This window comes from Scatophagus argus, chromosome 1, assembly GCF_020382885.2.
Source record: "Scatophagus argus isolate fScaArg1 chromosome 1, fScaArg1.pri, whole genome shotgun sequence".
NCBI lineage: Eukaryota > Metazoa > Chordata > Actinopteri > Scatophagidae > Scatophagus > Scatophagus argus.
In genome coordinates, this window is record NC_058493.1 from 12,802,976 (window position 1) to 12,820,732 (window position 17,757).

The 17,757-nt window shown below is 41.0% G+C and overlaps 1 protein-coding gene across 2 annotated transcripts in view; it reads right to left on the bottom strand.

The window, feature by feature from the left end:
- Positions 1-311: 311 nt before the first annotated feature.
- Positions 312-17,757, bottom strand: part of galnt2 (UDP-N-acetyl-alpha-D-galactosamine:polypeptide N-acetylgalactosaminyltransferase 2) — a 45,552-nt gene continuing 28,106 nt past the window's right edge. The window contains exons 2-16 of one of the 2 annotated variants that reach the window (XM_046384119.1): positions 17,111-17,195; positions 13,848-14,001; positions 11,486-11,584; positions 11,303-11,370; positions 11,145-11,210; positions 10,867-10,988; positions 9,306-9,393; positions 8,268-8,355; positions 8,029-8,132; positions 6,486-6,612; positions 4,032-4,124; positions 3,049-3,132; positions 2,426-2,579; positions 1,549-1,668; positions 312-1,454 (exon numbers count right to left, since the gene is read on the bottom strand). In XM_046384119.1, coding sequence (XP_046240075.1) covers positions 1,299-1,454; positions 1,549-1,668; positions 2,426-2,579; positions 3,049-3,132; positions 4,032-4,124; positions 6,486-6,612; positions 8,029-8,132; positions 8,268-8,355; positions 9,306-9,393; positions 10,867-10,988; positions 11,145-11,210; positions 11,303-11,370; positions 11,486-11,584; positions 13,848-14,001; positions 17,111-17,195 — 1,608 coding nt within the window. In that variant the 3' untranslated portion in view covers positions 312-1,298. The remainder of the gene's footprint in view (positions 1,455-1,548; positions 1,669-2,425; positions 2,580-3,048; positions 3,133-4,031; positions 4,125-6,485; positions 6,613-8,028; positions 8,133-8,267; positions 8,356-9,305; positions 9,394-10,866; positions 10,989-11,144; positions 11,211-11,302; positions 11,371-11,485; positions 11,585-13,847; positions 14,002-17,110; positions 17,196-17,757) is intronic. The other variant, XM_046384128.1, reaches the window with a different exon arrangement.

Here is a 17,757-nt window from a genome sequence, read left to right on the forward strand (position 1 = left end):
CTGATCTGTGATCATTTTTGCAGCCTGTTCACTCTCTAGAAAAATCAGCCAAATTAAATCCAGTTTGGGTGTGATTATAAGACAGTAACCTTCCTACAGTAACGATATTGACACAGGCAGAGGAAATGATGTGTGCAGGAAAAGAAGATTTATAAACCGAACTGCACCATACAGAGCAGTCAGAGAGCAGCAAGGACATATTAAGAAAAACTTGTTAAACTGCTCCTCTGGTATTCCTGAAACACAAGACATCTATTTGCAATTTGATTCCGTTTTTTTTGGACACGAGTAAACAAAAAAGACCAAAGAGATATTTTTTTCTGTGTATTGTTTCTCAGGAGACAGAACGGTGTAGAAGACGCTGCAGCAGCCAGTGCCACAGCTTGAAGAAAAAAAGGAAATCCTAAGGGTGGGCTTGAAGACACTTGTTCCTGGTTTCAAGAAATGTACTTCCATCCAAAGTAGAGAATCTCCTGCCCAAACCCCCTTCCCCTCCCCCACGACACAATCTGCAGGAAAAACTGTATAGAAAACAAAGCAGAACACACGTCTTTCTTCTCGCCACCTCGCCTATCTTTTCTGTTGATCCTGTAAACCAATGAGAGTCAAACAAGAGGAAAAGCTCAAGGAACTGAGTCCATTTCCTCCCTTCACTTCACTGTACATCCAAACCCCACTGGAAACCACAACCTCAGTGTGGTAAAAACAAAGAAGGAGCACTGGAGGAACACTGACATTGGATTCTTTCGAGAACAAAAAGAAAGCTCCCGTGAACCTCCGTGGAGAATTAACAAGAAGAAATAAAAAATATATTAATAGGAAAATAAAATAATTACAAAGTAAAAACATCACAGAGTTCAATTTCACCAGCATTAAAGAATGTAAAAGAACAGGAAAAAAAAAAAACCACTCATCATTTGCATCTGGAACCATCAATGAAAAAACACTGAGGTATGTAGTTCGGATGGGAAGCCTCTTCATTGCTTTTATCCTCATCGTGATCATCAGTGTCACCACCAATCCACCACATGCAGCCAGTTTCCTGTTCACTCCATTACGGTCTACAAGCCCCTCCCCCACTTGGTGTGGCTCCCTGTTTGTTTTTCTAGAGGAGGGGTGAGGTGGGGGAGAGGCGTATAGACGTGACTGGCTGCACCTCTGAGGAGGAGCGAGAGGGATCCATTAAACCACCAGAATTGTGTCTTTCTCCTCGAGTCCATTTCCATCTCTATCCGCGCCTCAGAGTCTGTTGGTGTCTCTATCAAACATCCAACTCTTCCTGGGGTCTGTAGCGTCCCCTATGACTGTAAGTTGAGGGTGAACTTCCACTGCTGGTTGAGGCTCGGGCTGCAGACCTCCACAGTGAGTCCGCCCATCCTGGCACTGCGGCTGTCCAGGCAGAGGTTACTGCCCACGTGACGAAGTTTCGAGTTGGACTCAATCTGCTCCCATTTCTGGCGACACACAACAATTACATTTCATGCGAATGTGCTTTGATAGTTGTCAACAGAACAGCTGTGGTGAACTGAACTCCCAGGTCAACTTTACCTGTCTGCTGTCGTTCTCTCGACAGCCTTGTAGCTTGATGAGGGAACCAGCCGTTCTGTCCACCACAGTCAGACACAAGTCCATGTGCTTGACTGACTTGTCCTTGGTCAGGGCCCACTCCTTTACAAGAACAGATACATGTAAAGACTCAGCATAAAAGGCACCCACACCTCTCCAAGCCTGTGAGACATGCTGAGTCTGACGTTTAATTTTCTAACATAATGCAGCTACACAGTACATGCCTCTTACTATTTTTTGTTCTATATTTTGAACCAAATATACTGTATCCAAAAAAAGGTCCACTTACTTATTATTAGATTAACAGCTTATGCCAAATAAATTATTGGCATTAGACTGTGGCTAAAATATCCAATAAAGCTTGAATGACATTACATGAAATATAAGACCAGTTCTGTCTTCTTTACATGAACAGATAAAAAGGAACAGTCAGTCCATTAATGTGCTGCACTAATTCAACAAACAATAGCAGCAACAGATAACAATAGTGGGGTTAAGTGACTTTATTTCACTGTCTGTGTTGTATTACAGTGGTTTTAAACTCTAAGTGACCACCACACCTCACACATGATTTTTTAGAGATACACTATAAATATAAACTGCACACACACAGACACACACACAGTGTACTGTACATGCTCCACATTCAAAGTGCTCCAAAAAATTAGCACTTCCTCCGAGAACAATGTTAAAATACTTATATATGCATGTTAGGTTTGCAGTTGGCTTGACATATCACTACCTACTCTATAAGGATATATGTACAGCCCTTTAATAGTTGAATCCTTTAACACACCTCCTGTGCTCTCACCACACAGTGCCACCCGGGTGTCTTTAGAGTAAGGTTTGACAAGCTGACCTGTGTGTGTCGTCGCAGTAACGCTACCTGGTTTCCCCCTGCGTTGTGGCATTCATAGACGCCCACCACCCCGTCAGCAAAATGCCCCAGGGTGTCCAGACAGTTTCCTCCCTGCTGCAAGGCTCCAAACGCGATGTCCTGGTGATCTGGGACTCTGAGCAAACATATTAAATGTAACGTGCTTCATTCATTAAGTCTGTTCAAATAGTTGTTATTTTATTCACTAACAGGTAACAGTGTTAAGTAGCATGAAAGAGGACAGAGATAAACAGAAAGAGGCATGATTTTGTACCTGTTTATTCTGAAAAAAGGGACACAATAACCTTATGTTATTACATCTGAACTGATTCATATTTAGATCTATTACATTTACACATTGTTAATCGCATTTGGGTGCTTGAGTCATAATTGCTAGCACGGGCTAGTCTTTTTTGAGAGTCTTATTAAAGGACAAAACATGAGGCCTCTTACAACACGAGGATCCTCCAAATCCTCATAATACTGCAACTGCAGTTCAGGTGAGACATTTTCTTACATGTAATTTTAGTCTTATTACATGGTATTATATATTGTGTCATACTGTACACCCTATCATATCCATTAAAATGGCCTTGTTTTCTTACCGCAGTTCAGGGTAGACATTCTCCAGGTACCATTTGAACGGCTTGCAGCCTAATCTCTTCTTCATCTCCAAGCGACTCTGGATACTGAGAGAGACAGAAAGAAAGAGATGGTGACACACCAAGAGAATTAGAGGTTTGATCACTCGTGGTTTTCAGAACATTTCCCAACATTGACTGAATTACAGTCCTCTGCCTCTGTCAGGCTATCAGGGTGGATAGTGGAGGCCCAGGGCACGTCTGAAGCTGCATCCTTCAGGGGAAAATAACAGCTTGGGCTGGCACTGGAGCAAGATGCCAAGAGTGTTCCCAGAAGGTCACACAATAAGCATTTTCATCTCTGTCTAGCTCTGTGTCTCTGTTGTGTAGTCAGTGAGGAAAGTGGAAAAGTGTGAACAGACACAGAGCAACAGTCTGCTTGTACAAACACAGTGAAATAAAGACATGGATGTAATACAGTTGTGTTCCTGAACTGTCACCTGGGATATTTGCCTTTTCTTCACCTAAGTCATTAGGATTTATCCTCTGGGAACTATGAATGTTTCCACAGACTGTTGGGATGCCAACCCATCCGACATCCCTACATCCCTGAAGCCTCTCCAACTAACCTGTTAAATATCCATCTACCCCTCTTTCACAGAGCTTTGCCCGCTGAACCTTGCTCCTCTTCACCACTACCATTTATGTTCATCATGTACTTTTGCTTTGGCATATGCTGTCATAATCTTACACTAGTCCATTCGGCATGTCAAATAATATGGCAGCCTTTTTTGATGAGTGCAAATCAGACTCTGACTTCATGCCCTCTTTTAAGCCACATTAATTGCCTCGTGTCACATCAATAAAAGGGGGTAACCGAAATCTTGTACGGCTGACACACTGCTAAATGGCAATTCAATTAATAAGCCCATTCATACGGCGGCCTTTGCAATTTTATGATCCAGCTACATTATGCTGTCTAACTCCTCATAGGTCACGGTACTTACTTTCCGTAGGGGACATTTCTCGCTGAAGGGACGGCAGCATAGTAGAAGTTTTTATACTCATCCATCCACACCTCTGCAGCTCTCCTCGTGTTCCTGAGAGGGAAGGACAGTGGGGAAAATGAAGGACAGAGGACGGGTTGAAAGGAGGACCGTGAGCAGGTGAGGAACGTGCGTGCTGGCTGAGGCACATGGCACTAAACAGACAAACACTCTCTCTCTGGCTCTCTTGTCAGGTTTTCTTACATCTCTACAGTCATAAGAGTTACACTCATTAAACAGACGAACACGATTGTGAATTTATTTTTCCAGTTACTGCTTTCATTGTTCATACAGCAAAGTGTTGACAAGAGGCCCGATGACATTTTGTCAGATTTCCTTTTTGTTTTTTTTCTGAGGATGTAGCAGTACTGTCAGACCATGTGTCAGCTACAGTCAGAGAAACACTACTTGCTCATATATTCTTTCCAGAAGAGAGGTTTTCAAAGTCTGACAATGTGACTGGTCCTGCCTCCACATGTTCAGTATACCTAAAAAGGAGGTGCTGTCTGGCAGCTCCCCATGGATGGCTTCTGGGACTTTATTCAGACTGAAGGGCAAGACATGGCACTGACGCAGCCTCTGAGCACCAATGAAGCTCTTCTGCAATGTTGAGGCTGATACATGAGAACACTACGGCACCTATTAATTAATAAATGATATTGTGAACTCTTGTAAGGGACTATGCACCTACTTTTGAGAATGAGTTCAATTTTATGCGACCGAGATAACAACGTGGTGCGCAGGAGGCATCTGAGCTGAATCACATCCGCAGTCAACAGTTCATAATAAGCCCTGCAACTGTTTGATCTAACGTTGAAGTTCACACATAACCACTGGAGCATTTATCGTTTTGATTTCACTCATCTGAAGAATCCATTCTCATTAAGTTTCTATCAGTACTATTAAGATGTCAGTGTTTTTTTCCTTGCAAACCATCAGATTCATTTCTACATCCTGAGCATCTCATTGGTCACAACCATCAAGAAATATTTAGTCGTTTGTTGTTAATCTGCAGCTGGGACACTGGGTTTTACTACTGTTTCAGCACCGAGATGATTCCAAAGATATCGCACATGTTGGTTTGCTACACCCATCATTTAGTGTTTGTTTCCAGAGAAACCACAGTCACTTTGTATTTCCTGTAACTGGTTTGTTGAAGTTCTTAATCACAATGGCCACGAGGGTTAGTTGGACTTGTTTCCAGGGGTGGTGACTTGCGGTTGGAGACGGTTTCAAAGAAGAGAACCATATTTTTTCATGTATTGTGTTTCCCATTACTCATGTTCAGTGATTATGTTGTCACATGTATCAGAGCTCTAAGGGAAACACGCAAAAACAGATCTTCTATATTTAATAAGGACATTCTTTCCAAAGATGAAAACAATTTTCCCTGTGATTACTTTTAATTGTTTTTTAATTGCTGGTGCTTGGTTTAATTGCCAAAGCTGCAGTTAAACTCATTAATCTGAGTTCCAGTGTTTACAACAACACTTAACAAGAGTGAAATAAACCAGAAATAATTTCAGCATGAGGAGAAAAATATAAAAAAATATATAGAACTCCGGCTCCAGCCCTCTGCCCCCCACGACCCTGATGGATAAGCGGTATAGAAGATGGATGGATGATATTAGGTTAGTTGTCCAGTCATTGGTTATGGTTGTAACATTATTCTACAATTTAATTTATGGTGAGGAATTTTTACTTATTTGTGAAAGACCTGCTGCAGCCGACCAATAACACACACACAAGGTCTAACAATGGCTTAACGTCTCGTTAAAGGGAAGCACAGGATATACAGAGAAAATACTGACCAAAAAGCAGAAGTGCAACACGTGTGAACAGGAAACATGCATGGTAACAGATTTATCACAACAGTACAACTGCTGTACTGTGGACGAACGCCTGAAACAAAAGCATTGTGATGCGAGACAGCAAGACAGCACCGTCTGTCCTGTTTAGCTTTGGTCCACACCAAAGTATGATTCATCAGGACTATCAACACGAACAGCATGTTTGTGTTAAAGCAGTCCCTTTAAATTGATTTTCAAAATGCTTCTTCATCTTCCCCACGTTAAAAATAATTTCTACACTGCTGCTGTTGGCAACGTACTGTTACACCATGTTTCATCTCACGTTATTTTATTTTGACTGTATGAGTGATAAAATGGTTCAAAGTAACATTACAGACTGATGAAATAAATCCATGTCATAACCAATTTAAGCGAGGTGCTTAATTATTTTTAGGACTGAAAAAAATACTGAAATATTGACAAGACACACTTTTGATATATCTGGGTAAATTATTTGTTGTATTATTCAAGTAATAAAAAAAAAGATCTTTAGAATAATCGGTAAATAAGTCATCAAATTAATGGATAATGTGTGTGTGTGTGTGTGTGTGTGTGTGTGTGTTACCTTGCAAACACAGTCCCACTGCCCCCAGGGAAGGTGTATGGATGCTGCTTTCTGAAGACATGGCCAACTCTGCTGCAGGGAATGATTTCCAGACTTCCACCACACTGCCACACACGAAATGAGATCTCTGAAACACACACACACACACACACACACACAGGTCATAAGACTTGTTTTTTTCACACATTGTTCCGACAAGCTGTTCCCATGACAATGTCTCAGTTAATTATTCTAAGGAATGGGCAAGAAGTCCTGTGCTGAAGGTAACTCAGGACATTTGCACCTGGTAAATGTTATCAGCATGTTGATATTGTCAGACTCTCTCTCCAGCACTGTCTGCATTTGCACAAGCGTTGTCTAAATGAGCAGAGAAGTAAACAAGTATCAGAAGTGTCAATCCAGTTCTGAATTGCTGTCTTGAGAAAAGCATGAATCACTTTGTTTATTCTCAACGATTTCCCAACTGCATTCAGACAAAAGCAACAGCGAGACACAGATGTTATTATAGCATTGAGCTGTTTGCAAATGATATCCATTGTGTACACTATGGATATTTTCCTTCAGTACGGACTATAATCATTATCACATTAACACTGTAATTTTCTGAGATCAGCTGTGGTTTAACAGACTCTTTTACGCGGATATGAGCACCACATTACTGAAGGATTCTTGGCAGAGAAACCCCAGATGAGCTCTCGTGTGTTGGTCACAGTATAAGACAAATTATCTGTGCTACTTCAGTATCAAATCTAAAGAGAGAACACAGATTTTATAAGTGAAATCTGTACTTTTTTTGAGCCACAGCATTTATGATGGAAAGAAATTACAAATCTGACCCCGTTGAAGACTTAAAAGAATAATTTGATATCTTGGGAAATTACTTGCTGAGAGTTAGACGAGAAGATCAATACCACCCACATCTGTACTTTAAATGCAAATACTTGACACAGAGGGGAGCAGCTAGCCTGACTCTGTCAAGCATGTGCCAACCGCATAAACTGTTTTACTTTTTTGCTTTTTGCTTAAATTTGCCACATGTAACATGATAATTACTGAACATTTTAGAGGTTCTGGCAGGCAGATTTTCAGTCTTTTGTGCTAAGCTAACTGACTGCTGGCTGTAACTTCATATTAGCAAAGAGACATGAGATCTCTGGTAACAATCTAGTTCTCACAAAAAACAGAATAAATGCATTTCCCTAACTGTCAGTTTTTCTTGAACGCCTCTGGTAAAACTCCTGTCACGCCTGCCGCCTTGAGGGGCTGATCATCAGGGAATGAGACTGTCACAGCAGTAAAGCTTATTGAAACAAACTGTTGGCAGCAACTTGAGTTTATTTTCTTTAGCTGCTAATTTACTTTCCAATCTCACTCATACTCTTATTTTTAATTTTGTTTCTTTCACTCACCCAGTCTTTCTATTCCACTGACATCCATTACTGTGTCATCTCCTAACCACCATCATCCGTCTGCTGCGATTCTAATGACTTCATGCTCCACTGTGACTCTACTGAAAAGCCATTTGGACTGTGGCAGCACTCACCCAGGTTTTCTCCTCCCCATACATCCATCATCATGTCGTACTTTCCCAGCTGCTCAAAGTATTCCTTATCCATGACAAATAGACCTCCTGCTATCATCGGAGTCCTGCGGGGGCACAGAGAGAGGGAGGGAGGGCAGGATCAAGAGAGGAAAAGAGTGAGATTACTTGTTGGAAACTGACAAACAAAAGTGTGTCAGTCACGTATGATCACTTGAGTGTGTTGGGAGTGTCTGTCTTACTTTATGGGGGCGATCGGGTTGCCTTGTCTGGCTCGTCTCTGATCGGGAGTCATGTAATCCCATTTAAACACCAAATTCCAGTCAAAACCTACCGATACAAAACACACACAAAGGACAAAGGAATAACACCATCATGAGCATTAGTTGGGTTAGATTTGACAGGTTCAGATTAGATGGCTGTATGTATCAGCAGAGAGTCCAAGCCCTAGACCTGACAACGTATGTAGCTGTGGTCCAGTTGACTCATACTAGAAAGCATAAGCTGCAAAGATGTGAAATAATATTGTTCAGTAAATAATTCAGTACTAACAGGAAATGATTCTGGACATGTTTTCTCTGAAAACAGCTGCCTGCTGTGGATAAAAATGACACCATGGGAGGAGTGAGAGTGACACAAAACAGTAAAGCCGCATCCTTAAAAAGAGGCTAAAGAGGCAAGTTGCAGAGTCCAGTGACAGTTCTCCGTGACCCCTCTGCACCACATTGACCCACTGGTATTATAAAAATATTGGGTATGGCAGAAAGTAAAACAACATCAAATCAGTGACTAGGCGACATTATATTGTGCTGTGCATGTCCACAAGTAGTTTTAATTTCGTCCTCCTTTGAGTAGCCTCAATTTCATCTGCACATTTCATTGTGGGACAATAAAGTCAGTATTTGAGTGTATTTAATCGAGTCACTCTATTGGCATGAATGCACTGCATACTGAAAATCTGCCTACAATTGGTGTGCAGTGTGGGAGATGCAGTTTACGCCCAGCAAGCTTTTAGACTAAACATGCTGACATTGCACAAGTACTGGACTTGTGAGCGAGAAATAGTGACAGCAGCGGTCAGTGAAAACTGTTTATGAAATACAGAGCTGGATGGGAAAACAACGGCTGCTAGTAACAGAACAGCGTCATCATTAAAACAGTGAGGAAAAAGCCAGTTTTCTAAAAACGTATCAAACACAGAGCTGTGCTGTCGAGCTCTTCTCGCTAACCCACACAGGACATCATGTGTGTTCAAGCAGCTCTCTACTTGTGTGCTGTACCTCCTTTCAGATCAGCCGAGGCTCCTACGTACTGGAAATTGTCCATGTTGATGACATCGATGATGGGAGAAACCACCCTGGTCTTGTCCTGACATGGAAGAACGGATACAAAATTAATTAATTAGGATTTTCTCAGCACTGGACAGACAAAGTGTTGGAATAACAGGAAATCAGGCTCATTAAGGACCAAAAATAAGAAAAGCTACAGACGACTTTGAGTATTTAATATTGCCCTCAAACAGAAATGACTCATATATTTAATGGTTTATCTTCTCTACTTAGTTTATCACTGTGTTTCTAAAGCTCAGCCTCCTCTACACCACATCAAACCCTGAGTAGGAAGCCTGAAGGCCTGAATGACAATAACAAGCTTCCAGCTACTGAGTGAGTTTGTTTATTTTGAGACATTCTGATATGACACATGAGGTTTTCACACACACTGCAGTTTTCCATCTCTCTTTTTTTGCATCAAGTGACCTATTACTCAGAAGCGCAACCAAAGCAAAGAGAAGGCAATTTACTTTGACAGCAAAATGTTTAAGATCTGGCAACCAGGCAGTTATTAACTTGGGAATGGCAAAACACCACATTTTGGAGGATCAAATGCAGAATCAGACCATTTTCGCTCTTACCAGATGAACATTTCATATTTTACACACACGGCCCCACTTCACTTCAAGATTACGCTGATTCAAGACCAAGTGCACATGTCTAACATTCAGTTCAGTCATTTTACCACTCAGTGTGAATGAAGGAAACACACCTGTCAGAAGTCCATCTCTTTAAATCAAACAAATTGGTGTCTTGGATGGAAAGCGGTATCTCTATGAAACTGTTCAGACACTCAGAATACGAGTTCTCATCTACAGAATTACTTGTGCAGACTGACTGTTTTAATTCCACTATCTAGAAATCCTATTTTATATGTCAGAAAAAAAAAAAAAATAAAAAATTTGCAGCTGTAAAAATATGCTTTTAAGCTGACAGTCCAAACATTCACTGCAGCCACATCATGTGCTCCTTTTTTTCCCCTCACATGATTGTTAACAGGTTACAAGACTTTGACCGACTACCAGCTCCAGGGGTGCTGCTTTGTAGCTGACCTCTGACCTCTATGTAGAAGAGAGAAGGAAAAAACAAATCCCCTGCAGATATAAACAACATTATCACAATTGTGGAGCAATTCTGAGCACTAAAACACTGAGACAGATTCCCTCCCTGAAACATTTCTGATGCATTATAGGCTTGTGTCGGTCATTTTGTAATTGGGTTTAAATCCATTACTTGCACTAGAGTTAAGGTGTAAATTAGAAGAGAGTGTATGAGAAACAAAACTGTATTGGCTGCGGTGAATCAACAGAAATATATTGATGAGTTCACACCGTTTTTAGGAAAAGAAAGAAGTCAAACCTGCAGTATCACGCTTTGACATTTGAGCCAAACCCATAATTAAGTGTCTCTCTCTACAGCAGAACACAAACATGTCTGTTGTGCTTTCATTGTTTTTCTGGTTGGACGTGTACATCTTTTACTTTTGTTTCTTTGCCATGAGTGTGTGTACCTCAGCCACTCTCTCCAGTAGTGGCTCCAGCCAGTGGTCATTACATTCACAGTGAGAGTCCAGGAAGGTGAGGACTGGTGCCGTGGCGGCGTCTGCACCACGAACCCTTGAACGCATCAGTCCTGAGGGAAAGATCAGTAACAGAAAATAAAAAAAGAGAATCAACACATTTTAGCAGCCAAACAGAATAATTTCATTTCCAAACCACAAACACGGGATTAACAATTGCACTGGGACAGAAATGATATAAAACTTTCTTCTCCTCTTCTTCTAATTACCTTCTCTGCGGTCGTTTCTCAACACACGCACTTTTTCAATCTTCCCCAGCAGCGCCCCATCCTCCGCTGAAACACACACGAAGCAGATGCCACACAGATGACACACACATCACATTTACACACTGATCTTATTAGGCTTGTTTACAGCCATTACTCACGGTTATCACTGTAGTCATCAACCAGAATGATCTCTTTGACCAAGTGAGGAGGACTTTTCTTCAGGACACTGGAGAGAGAGAGAGAGAGAGAGAGACAGAGAGAGAGAGAGAGAGAGAGAGAGTTAAATCATATTTTATAAAAAAGATTTATTTTAAGTCTACAAATCAAAACAGATGACCCACCTGACGACGGTGCGCAGCAGAGCAGAACGAGCTTCATTGTGGAAGGTGATGACGACACTGGAGGCTGGCAGGTCTGACTTCCACTGCTTATGTCTGCAACTACACACACACACACACACACACACAACCCCATAATTTAGGAATAAAAAGAGGGAAAAGATACAAAACAACAAAAACAGAAATGCCTACAGGTGCCCAAGTGCACACAAGCACAAACACTCCCACGCACATAAGCACACAGCTGAACGTGTGAGCAAAGCTGCGAGCTGGAACTGCTCCCTGAACACATTCTGAATACATGAACACAATAAATAGGATTCAGCACACACCGACTGTGAAGTCTACACACACACACACACATACATACACTTATACACATGATGGTGCAGGGACACACACAAACACACACACACACACACAGAGGGTAATGCTCTGCTGAAGCTGGGATTGACAGTGGGTTTTACAGACTGCAGGGCAAAAATCCCATGAGATCGTGTATATGTGTGTGTGTCCAACAGAAGCAAATCCTCACCCTGACTTAAAAGCGAGGAACATGGGTGACAGGGATGCAGCATGAGACGAGGAGCCAAGGAGACGATGAAGAGGTGAAAATGGGGCATTTATCGATGTGGTACAGCCTCATTCCCACCTAAAACTACAGCCAACCTGCTAAATCCTGTTGTAACACCCTGTACACTCTGTGTGTGTGGCATGGAAAGAATCCAAAATCCTGTTTCAAGATATGAACCTCTAATTTAAAAGACTCTTAACGCCAACAAAACGGGGCAAAGCTTAAAGAATGTGTGTGGTCATTCGTACCTCGTCTGTCCGAGCAGCAGGTTTAAAGGAAACAGTCAAAATGCAGCTGCACACACTGCACACTGCAATTCTAGATTGGCCTGTACATGTTTTACGCTGCAACAAACTTAATTAGTGTGTGTGTGTGCGTGTGCACACCCGTGTTGAATAAACCTACAAGATCTTTTGACCTTGTGTTGAAAAAGTGAAGCAGTTATAATAACCTCAACTAGGCTCTTTTTTCTGGATAACCTTCACAATCAGTGCCGCTGCATGCTGTGCAAATGACACATAACCACCAGATCAATAGGAGACACATGCCTGCTCTTTTAGTGGGCTAATAGCTCTAGCTCTCTAAGTTATGTCGATATGTTAGTGGAGCCTGGCCACTGCCTTGATAAAAACAGTATCTGAACCACACAGTGTAACCGCTGACCAAATGTAAATGACATATCACAGTAAGATGACAGCTTTGGCGGGATCTGCATATCTTTGTGTCTCAATTTGATTTACAGATAAACTCATAAATTAGATTCACCAAACCCTCTTAACTGGAAAAACTTGTTGTAAATCCCTCTTTTTATGTACGTGCACATGAGATTTGATGATAATCACATAACCCATATCCCCAAAACTGGCAGTTAAAGCTGCCTGCTCTGTTTGTGGACAATTTAATTTCACAAAAATGTTAAAGAGTAAAAAAAAAAAAATATATATATATATATATATATATATACATATAAATAGATGTGTGATTAGACATTTCATTTTAACTAATTTTGGTGTCAAATATATTCTGATGAAGACCTATAGATCAAATATGTGCATATTGTTTTTCACATGTGAAGAAAGGCAGACTGTCTGTACTTTGGAACCCAAGAGAAAATAATAAGTAACAAAAAACTTGTTTAATTGTCTTAAAACACTTGTATGTGCCATAAAACAAATCTGTGTGTGTGAGCTGTTATGGCACGAGGCCCAGTGTGTTAAACAGACAAAGGAAGCTCAACATCAGTGTCAAAATTCACAGTTCTGTACTCTAGTACTGATCTGGTTTGGAATTCATCTGAAATCATTCATATTTACACACTGGTGGTGTATATTATTGTGTAACATAAAATAATTCTAGTAATTAATAAAAAAAAAAGTTTCATATAAACATTTAAATCTATTAAGTCCACATGAATCCTTTAAACACTACACGTTTAGCTGTAGATCGCATCGAGGATTAAAACTGGCAGACTGTCTTTTGTGTATGACTTACACAATGTTAATATCTTATTAGGGAGGCTACAAGGAAAATTTGGCAGTGAGTGTCTGTTCTACTGCTACTTCCTGGTTTCATCTGATACATCACAATTGAGGGGGTTTCCAAGAGATCTTATCCAGTCTTGTACCAATTAGTCAAATAGACAGACAGCAAAGGACAGCACGTAGACACACAATCCCTGCAATCATGCATTAAACCACAAAGGTTGAGAGAGGCAGAACTGAGGTCTGATCTTAACAGCTGTGTGTGTGTGTTAAACACAGAGATATTCTGTGCATTAGCGGAGATGCATACTGATCATGTCTCGTGTCAGGCACGGCTCTGTCCATACGGAGTTTGTCGCTCTCCACCTGGTTGAACTTGTTCCTGGCATACGGATCTTGACCTGGTCGGACAACTGTGGCTCCAACGTACAGATCCTGGTCAAAATCCTGCCAGCGCACCTTACCTAGACACACACACACACACACACACACACGTTATGCACAAAGCCAATAAACATCCATAGAAGTTGGGAGGATACACTATTTTGGTGTTGTCTTGTTTAGGCTACTCACCACATTTGTGGTTTAAGTGAGAAGATGGGTGGAAAGATGGAGGGAAAGGCTCAAAAATTAAAATTAAATTCAGCCTCAGTGAGCATTATGTGGTATTTTTGGGAAAAGAGTGTGTTGGGTGAACAAAAACACACCACTGAACCCTGCTACCAGGATTGATTTATATATCTTTCTAGCCCATAGGCTTGTTGTTAAAAAGGTCATTATTATGATGTGGATAAATCATAGGCATGGAAAAAAGTATGTTCTTATTTCTTCTAACAATTCAACTTTGAGATAAACACAAAACCATCAGAGAACATAGTTTATGTCCATGTTTTAATTAGAAACCTTCTCAGTGTGTCTCTCTGGTGAAATACTTCTCAAATAAAACAAAGTATATACAAAAATAAAGGCTGGCACCAAAAACAAAGTTTAAACCATCAAGAAATGTTGAAAATATGTCTCAGGAGTGAATGGGATTATACATCAGTGGGAATGGGAAATGCAGGCAGCAGCCTGTCTGATGCAAGAATCCGTCACGACTGACGGGAAGGAAACCTTGCCGCGTGAAGCTGCTGTGCGACGAGGCGGTAACACGGCAGTGAGGAAAGCTGACGTGAGATTTATGCTGCTCATATGCAAAACTATGCACAACAGAATTAAAGAAAGACAAGGCGGGACTACTTCAGCAAAGCTAAAAAACACACACACAAAAAAAAACATTTGTTATGTTCAGCACAGAGTAAAGAAACAAAAAAACAGTCCTGCTGTATTTAATGATTGCCACCTGAAATATAAGTTTGGAAGACATAATATTAAACATTATCAAACCACACACACACTCCCAGCACGCTGTGTCTAACCAGATTACCAAGATCATTGCTTGCTAAACAGAGAAAGTTGTCATGTTCAATTTAACCGTTTATCGCTGACTACTGAGACAGACACACATGAATAATAATGCACTAATTAGCCGGGTGCAGCTGCTATGCTAATGGCTTGTGTTCAGCATATGGCAGTGTGAGATTACACTGTCTCTCAATATGGATGAGCGTGTGCATGACACACAGACAGACAGACAGACAGGAACTGAGCCTGATAAAGAGGAAGAAGTCAGTGTGTGTGTGTGTGTGTGTGTGTCTACCCTGACAGCATGTGCAACTGTCTGGCATGCTAATTAGCTAAAGCGCTCAATGATCTGCCTGCGACTGCATAACAGCACCTCCAAGACACTTCTCTGTGTGTCAAAGTGTGCGATGTCCTTGCTGATATCTGCTTTAGTGGCAGCGAGTAATTAATGCTGTGAAATTCATGTTTCAGCATCTCACAATCTCGGTCTTAGACTTTGAAATTCTTTATCTCGCAGTCTCTCTTTCTTCCTTTCCTGTTTTCGTCTGTACGCCGAACTTGCTCACAGCTGATTTAACTGTCAGCTTTCTCAAAGGGATTTACTCATTCGCTTGACATTTTTCCAATACTCTTTCAGACCTCCTTAGCCGGTGCTCCCATCATGACCGAGCTGGTGCTGGGTCTGTATCGGTGCATATTGGTATGAACCGTTTTCAGTCTCCCTCGGCCTGTCATCACTGAGCTGTTTGTTTGTTGCAGTACTTCCTGGACGCTCTCGTGATTTTCAACTGATGATAACTGGCAGGCAGGACTTGCACTTAGAACTGTTCTCTAGAACTCAGGGAAAACCAATGCTCAACGCACACACACACACACACACGTCTTACTAAATTCACTCCCTGAAAATGATCCAAATAAAACCTGAAAGATGAACCTTACACCAGGCTGTAAAGCATCATTACGTGCCTTGTTGCACCTGGTGCTCTCTAAAGAGAATGTATTTAAATGTAACTACAATACAGACAAAACACCCAAGCCGAGCGCATGTGATTAGTCCATATGTTAATTAACATTAATCAGCAAGAATATTAATTATAGATGAAACGTTTAATCTTTCAGCCTCTGCTTCCAATTTCTTAAATGTGAGGATTTACTGCATTTTGTATATCAGGGCTGTTAGATGGACAAAACAAGCTTTTCAAAGACATCATCTTAAGCTTTAAGTGTCAGCCAAAATGTCTTACTAACAAGCTCTGATTGACCATAACCCCACCTGTGGGAAATGGTGTGGGACATTTTTTACCTTTTCTGTGACATTTATTGACCAAATCATTATTCATTCATGTGTGTGCGTGTGTGTGTGTAATGCTGTGATACACTGCTACCACTGTAATTGTGTAAAAAAAACAAAAAAAAACAAAACAAAACAATGACCCTGAAGTTGAAATGCACCCACTTCAACATTCAAATTGGATTCCATTTCCACTGCTGGATCTGATAAGACAGTATGTGTTCAGCTTTCACAGTTCACAGGCTTGTGAAGGAGGGGCAGCTGCTCTGAGTCAGTCTGAGGATGAGAGCTGCATGAAAAACCAATACTCAGTTACTCTTTTTTGCTGCGATTTTTCTGCTCGGCTCCACGCCGATGGGACTCTGTCACAATGTAGCCAGTCTGGGTGGAGACGCATAGCTGGGTTTGTGGCGAGATTAAAATGGATCCCTGAATTATTTTGGATAAATTTGCAGCTCTAGCATGTAAAGACTGCATCACACTGCAGGCTGTACTGAGCTGTCTGCTCCTTCTCCGTGGTTATTTAAACACAGTTAAAGGTTAAAGAGGCTGATGATGTTCATGTCCTGCTGGTAATAAAACTGTGCCACTGTTTACCACATTTCCAAACGGTTTTGGTTGTGAGAACATGATGTGGAATACTTTCTGGTGTACAGTCTCTGACACGCACATGCTTTACAGCTGGGATGTATTTGTCCTGCCTGTTTCCTTTAGTACAATCACAACCACTAACAATGAGATACTGTGCTCTCCCCAGATCCCAAGGAAGATTCTGGTCCTGTACCCTGGCCTTGAATGTGATAAAAAGACATACAATAGCTTCTTTTTTTTTCACAATAATGCAGTCATGTAATTTGATGAGTAGTGAAGTTTCCTACCTGGCGGCAGAGTCTCCAGGCTGTGAGACTTGTCGTCAGAGTGGTGAGCTTTGCTTCTGGACAAGTCACTGGAGCCCCAATCATCCTGAAACACACACACACACAGTCATGTTTCCACCACCTGTGAGGACATTACATAGACTTACATTCATTTACTGGAGGCTTAACCACCACCTAACCAAAACAATAAACATTACTTGCCTAATCCTGACCCTTACTTAACCAAACCCTAACCTCAACCTAACCTTAAAGCAACTCTTCACCCTAATATTTAATGATTTACATTTTGAAGATTTGGATTTTGTCCCCATAAGTAAGGTGGGTCCTCACAATGTGACACGAATCTGTTATTTTCTATGTATCGATTGGAGCATTTTGGCTGTAAATTTACACTTCTGTGAAGATCGACACAATGTTAAACATCGAACAGGAATTTAGTGGGATCAACTAATCATTTATCATCTAATATATTTAAGTTTCATGTGACCTCATGTTTTTAATAATTTGATGGCATGGTGGAAACTTACTGTTTGCTTCTAGATAAGGTCTGGCTGATACTTTAATTAAAACAGTGCTGACCACAATAAAGGTTAATATCAAATGAAGTCCACACCCTCTTATAATGTACTGTATATTAATATAAATGC